At 64.5% G+C, this 6295-nt stretch overlaps 2 protein-coding genes across 2 annotated transcripts in view; one reads left to right on the forward strand and one right to left on the reverse strand.

Annotated features, from left to right (window-relative positions):
* Positions 1–2458: 2458 nt before the first annotated feature.
* Positions 2459–3780, forward strand: EMIHUDRAFT_458342 (hypothetical protein; the record flags this gene model as incomplete). Its single annotated transcript, XM_005773909.1, has 3 exons — positions 2459–2941; positions 3062–3162; positions 3240–3780. The coding sequence occupies exons 1-3, from the start codon at positions 2507–2509 to the stop codon at positions 3778–3780; spliced, it is 1077 nt and encodes a 358-aa protein (XP_005773966.1). The 5' UTR covers positions 2459–2506.
* A 1647-nt stretch (positions 3781–5427) lies between these two features.
* EMIHUDRAFT_469783 (hypothetical protein) overlaps positions 5428–6295 on the reverse strand; it is a gene marked incomplete at its 3' end in the record, with an annotated part of 8024 nt that continues 7156 nt past the window's right edge. The window contains exon 9 of the mRNA XM_005773910.1: positions 5428–6019. Within this exon, the coding sequence (XP_005773967.1) occupies positions 5428–6019 (592 nt within the window). The remainder of the gene's footprint in view (positions 6020–6295) is intronic.

Consider the following 6295-nt stretch of genomic DNA (forward strand, 5'->3'; position numbering starts at 1 on the left):
AAGGAGGAGGAGGAGGAGGAGGAGGAGGAGGAGGAGGAGGAGGAGGAGGAGGAGGAAGAGGCAGACTATGAGTAGGTGCACTCGATCAAAAAATGCTAATCTACAGGAGAAGGTGGAGCCCCTACCAGTGCTCAAGTCGAAAAGAAGAATTAATTGCGCAAAAGGAAGAAAATGCACTGGGGGCCCTTGTCGGCGCCCGAGCCCAGGTCCCCCCCGTCGGTGGAGTCCGTATGATCCTCTCCCCGTTGCAAGCTCACTCTTCACAGGGTGGCCACAAGTGGCTACTCATTGCCCATGTGCAGCATCAGTGTGCGCGGCTGGCGCTGCTCGGCGCGGCAGCAGCCGCTGTGGGCCTCCTCCTCGTCGTTGGGCTGCTCGCAGCGGCTCGCTCGCCCACGCTGCTCTTCTCATCGGCAGCGGCATCCACCGCGGTGCCTCTCGTTAACGCCACGCCGACGACAGACCTTGTCGAGCTGCCACAGGGCTGTTCCGCCGCTCCCGTGCTCGACGCGCTCGCCACTGCGGTGGCCAACTCGTACCTCCGTCGGGAGGCTCGACGCATGCCGTACCCGCCGGACCCTGCAAAGCAGCGGACGCTGATCGCTCCCGACGAGAGTGGCACGCACTCGCAGACGGGCACCTCAGTGGTCCTCTTCAACCAGAGCACGCTCAGCACGAGCTTCCGCGACATCGAGATTGCAACCTGCTGGGACGCGCACAAGCGAGTGGGCATCGACGTGCCAAACGTGCTCGGCTACCTGAAGAAAGGAGCCAGCGCGAGCTTTGGCCTCGTGGGCGACGGCCTGCACGCGTGGAGTGGCAAGCCGGCGCGTGGCAGCGAGAGGGGCGGGCTGGAGCCGGTCGCGTCGACGGTGAGTCTCGTCGAGGTTGACGTTGGCAGGAGTCGAGGGGAATGAAGGAGCGGCCCCTGCACACGGATACGAGTGACACGCATGAGGGGCTGTGAGTAGGACCCCCCGCCTGCCAGACTACTTTGTGGCGAGGGCCTACGGCGTGCGCTCGACCGTGGCGATGCGCTACCTGAACAGCGTCTCTTCACACCTCGCGCTGTGAATATAGGCGTGCGCTCGACCGTGGCGATGCGCTACCTGCTCGAGCAGGACACGCCGTGGAGCTTCTTCGGGGCGGTGCGTGCGCCTAGAAGCGGAACACGTCTTCTGGTCGTCCAACCACCGCTCGAGAGGACACGTACTCAACTGTAGTCGCACCGCTCGTGTTCACGCGGTGCTCGGAATACGCTGCAGAAGACTGTCTCCCTGAGGTTGGTGTGTTCGGCACGCAGGCCCCCGAGGCGCCACTCGAGCTCGCCAGCGGTGGCTTGGTCATGAGCATGGAGGGGATGCTGCTGCTCGACCGGGTGGCGCTGGGCGTGGGGGGGACACCGCGGTCATTAATCAGTCCATCATCTCATCATGACTGTAGCAAGCTCAGGTGGCGCTGAGCGTGGGTGACACCGCGGTGGTACAGAGCTGCCAAGGCCTCTTTGGCGTGAGAGAGGTCATCGGCGAGCTTCCCTTTGTGGGCGAGATGTAGCCCGAGATGTAGCCCGAGATGTAGCCCGAGATGTAGCCGAGATGTAGCCTGACCTTTGTGGGCGCGCGGCCGGCTCATCTCTCGACCGTCTCTCGGCTGCATCTGTACCTCGGCTGTCTCTCGGCTGTAGGAGAGCTCTCGGCGACCGACACCGGCGACACGCCGCTCGACGGCTTCGCCAAGGAGCTGTGCTACGGCCCCGACTACTGGGACCACACCCTCGGCCCGCGCCCGCCCGGGCTGGTGTCTGAGCTCAACGCGGCCGTGCGGGAGCACTTCTCGGCGAAAGGGCTGCTCCATTTGGGCGCGAGAGGGGAGGCCAAAGCCTCCCCGCCGCCCGCCGCCACGCCTAGTCCAGCGCGCCGCTAGCAGACCGCTCTCGGGGGGACAGGCCCGGCCCAGGCGCGGTCGGGTTTTACTTATTGACGGTAGGTGACGGCGCGCATTGCGCACCTCGATGTCTGAAAACTGCAGCTCCTAGTGCGCACACCAGACATCACTTAGTGGTTGTGTAACATCTGTTTTCTTCATTTATTTATTCACATCAGAGAGAGAAGGAGAGAGCCGTTCAGAGAGAGAGAGAGAGAGAGAGAGAGAGAGAGAGAGAGAGAGAGCCCCAACACGTCCAAGCATATACCGCGCCTCTTCAGAACTTCACACACACCTCTGGGTGGGATTTGCATCTCCTGAGAGAGAGAGAAGAGCGAGAGGAAGAGAGAGAGAGGTGTGAACGGTTGCTTGTGCGTCTTGGGTCCGGGGTTGATAAATGTGTGTGAACGGCGACTAAACGGCGTGGTACCTCTGTCTCAGTCACGGTGTGAACGGTTGCTTGTGCCTTAATCGCTCCTTTTTTTTTGTGAACGGCGACTATCCAATGGCGATATATATATATGGCGTGGGTAAGCCCGCCGGCTTTGATCGACACGGCGCTCGCGCGGTCTCTTACTCCAGCATGAGAAACGCTTGGCGAATCACGCGCTGGGATCCTGGGGCAGGCACGCCGACGTATCTTCTCGCCTCGGCATTCACCGTCACTCCTTCGCTTTGCGCCCAAGCGACACGAGTTGACTGCGTCATCGACAGCAGCAACTCGATCCGCGGGACGACGAATTTCAGGCACTTTGCTCACGCCGCTGAAAGTCTCCTCGCCTGCTGGTCGTTCTTCCGGCGGTACCCGGCTGCCCGGCCGCGGCTGGTGCTGAAGGACCTTCGCAGCATCGACGGCGTCATTTGGGCCGAGAGCCTCGTCCGCCTAATGGGGTGTGAGGTGCTCGGCGGCATTCGCGCCTGGCAGTACTACCTCCCATTGGCGACGCTGAACGCGGCGGGTTGCGCCGTTCGTGGCGCGCTGCGCCAGCGCAGTGGCAATGGCTACAAGGGACGGGAGGCGCCTCGCCGGCCCAAACATATACGCACACAAGACGCTCCTCTTTCCCTCCCATCTCCTATTTCCCCCTCGCCTCCTCGCCTCCGGAGACCCACAGAGAGAAAGCCTGCTGCTGCTCAGATGAAGTGGCTAATGTCGGAGAGCGACGCGTCGGAGCTGCAGCAACGCCTCCACCGCAACCACACGGCAGGGGGCGTGCTTCGCGTCGGCATCGCCAACCGGCGAGAAGTGCTTCAGCGCGGCGCCCGAGCGGCGTGCACCGCTCCACACCCCTCTCCCGTACCGCCTGTGCCTGTAGGCGCGGCTCTCGCAACCTCTCGAATGTCGACGCGGTCGCCGCCGCCCTCTCCTCGGCCCTCCGATCAGTCCAGGCAAGCTCCCGGGGCGGCGGCGACGGGTTGCAACATTTTATGCGCGTCGACGTGAACGTCGTCGCCGACTTGGGTGGCTGGACGTTTCTGGAGCAAGCAACGTGGGTCAGTGCGCAGATGTTGGTGGTGATGCCTCACGGGGCCGGATCAGTGAACTACCTCTTTGCTCGGCCGTGCACCGCCATTCTCGAGGTGTATCCCTTTGGATACTACCTGCCCGGAGAGTACCTCAATCTCGCGCGAGCCGTCGGCGCGCTCGGCTACACAGCCTACCCGGGCGACACACCCTACAACGACACGGACCGGCACTCTAGCCCCGCAGCGCGCTACCAAGCGCGGAGCGTCTCGCTCGCGCCAGATCCCGCGCGGGTGGCGGAGTGGGCGGTCGAGGCGGTCGCGGCGAGCGCGCAGTGCCGGCGCCACCAGTCACAAGGTGCGCGTGCGCCTCCTCGCGAGGCGTTTGCGTAGCGCGAGAGCGGAGCCGGAGTGAGTGGGCGCCTGTCTTTTCACTTTTGTTTTGTTTTGTTAATGTTATTGCATATTGTTATTGACCAGCACCAGCACACTCGTGATGGACTGAAGGTTATTGATAGCTCATAGCTCAAAAAAAAATACCAACACGAAAACTGGGCCGCGCGGGCAGCGGGCACCGCTCTGGGCCGTTCCTTGGCCGCTTTTTAGGCTGAACAAGGTTTTCCTCTCGCACCCCGTCTCTTTTCCTTTCCTTTTTTCTCTGCAGCACCCTCTCTTTTCCTCTCTATTTTCCCGGGAAAACCATCAAATTTTCCGGGCTCTGAGCCGAGTCTGAGGCTGGTTTGGGCCCAAAATCAGCCAAATCGGCAAAATACCGGGTATTTTGCGGGTATACCTGGAAAACCCCGGGTATACCTGGAAAATATCCTGCGACCGCCTGGGTATCGTGCCGATTTCCTCAATTTTGCGTCAGATTTTGCCCCAGACCAGCTCTCAGACTCAGGGAAACTCGCGAGTTTCCAGAATGGAGCACCAAACACCCTCTGTTTTCCCTGGAAATTTCCGGAAACGCAAAGTGCTGGGGACCCTCTGTTTTCCTTTTTGTTTGCCGGAAAAGCTTGTGCAGGCCAAGCCGCTTTGTGTATCTCGAGACCTCGAGAGAAGGCCGCCCGCAGGCCCTCCCCGCGAATTGGCTTTCTTTTCGGCGGGCAAGGCCGTTCCAATTTAATCCAAACAGCAAACTTGTGCGTGCCTCGATGGGAAAACGTACGTTCCTCATGCTGGAACGAGGCTCACAAGTCACATTGGCTCAGCCCAGCGAGCGCAACCAGAGCTGCACTCAATGCGCGGCGAGGCCTCGTGCGACGCTCCGGCGCTCTGTCCCGCGGCGGACCTTCTCGTCCCGTCCTCCGACGCGGCAGAGGCGGGGGTCCCGTTCGAGCGCCTCGCTCTGGTGCGCCACGAGCTCGACAGCTACCGCGCCGCCTGCAGTGCAAACGGCTTTGACGCGCACCTCGCGTCGTACCGGAGGCTGTACAACCGTACGCTCGACCCCTCCGTGGCGGATGCGCGCGTGCTGGTGGTGCGGGATAGCATCGCCCGGCGCGACCGCGGCATCGGCCAGCAGACGCCGTTCTTGCTCAAGTGGCTGCTGATTGGCTTTGCGCTGCAGCGGCCAGTCTACTTCCAGTACTGCGCCACGGAGGCGGAGCCGTGGGCCGAGCCCGAGGTGCGGCACCGGACGGGCCGCCGGTACGGGCCCATGCACTGCGACCAGGTCCACTACGACCTGGGCGACTACTTTGGCCTCCTCGGCGGCGTCGACGTGCGGTGGCGCCCGCACCTCCACGCGGCGGCGATGCGCAGGCGGGGGCTCCGGCAGACGGTGGTGGGCGCCTGCTCACTGGACGAGCGGCGGCCAGCTCCGGGCAGCGACGGCGAAGAGGCCGACACCTGGCTCTTCCTCTGCCGGCCGGCGCAGTGCGGCCCAAAGGCGGAGGCCAAGTCGCTGCTTCCCCGGCTGCGCGAGCGCATGCTCCGATTCTGGACGTCGTCCGAGGTGGAGGAGCACCCGTTCCTCGCGTTCGAGTACCCGACCCTCACCAAGAGCTACGGCTGCACCGGCATCTCCCCTGGCCTCATCTATGGGCCCGAGTTCGACCGCCTGCTCCACCAGCTGAGCGCCACCCCGCGGCCGGCGCCCTGCGCGAGCGTGCCCGACGCCGCCCGGCCGGCGAGCGCCGGGCAGTGCCTGACAGGCGCCCTGCCCGTGGGCTGGCTGGCGGGCGTGATGGGCCACCGCATCTTCGTGCCCCGCGACTCGAGGAAGCTCGAGGGGTGGGCGGCTTGCGCGCAGTTCGCCCTCCTCCGCCCGACGCCGCTGCTGAGGACCGCAGCCTCGCGGCTGCTCCCTCGACTGCAGCGCCGGACCGGCGACGGCGACCAGCGCGCTGCCACGCTGTACTCCCTGCACCTGCGAACCATGGAGGTGGACGATGCCGCCTGCTTCTCGGTGGCAGGCGCGGTCACCAACGGAAGTGCTGCGGCGATCGATGACGGCGTGAGCGCCGCCGGCGCGATGCGGGCCCTCGACCTCGCCTTTGCCTTTCCGGCGCGGCGTCCGAGCGGCTGCCGCCGCTGGATGCGCTGCAGCGCCTTTGGCAGCCTGTTCGATCTCAGCCCCGCTGCGCCCTTTGGCGGCCTCTCCGGCTTTGTCGCCGGCCTCCTGCGCCACCTGCCGGGCGGGGCGCGGCTGTTCCTCTCGACCGACTCGCCCCGCGCGGAGAAGCTACTCCTCCGCGCGTTCGCGCCTCGGCTCGCGACCGCCAGCGACGGCGCCGCCTCCTTCCTTGTGCCGACCTGGCACGAGGGCGCGGCGGCCGACCCGGAGGTCGCCGCGCGCCGCCGCTCGAGCTGGCTGTTCGCGGCGCTCGACTTTTATGTCTTTGGCCTCTCGTCGGGGATCTTCCGCATGGACGCGAGCTCCCAGTTCCCGCGGATGGCCGCGCGG

Source organism: Emiliania huxleyi (genome assembly GCF_000372725.1).
Source record: "Emiliania huxleyi CCMP1516 unplaced genomic scaffold EMIHUscaffold_322, whole genome shotgun sequence".
Classification (NCBI taxonomy): domain Eukaryota; phylum Haptophyta; order Isochrysidales; family Noelaerhabdaceae; genus Emiliania; species Emiliania huxleyi.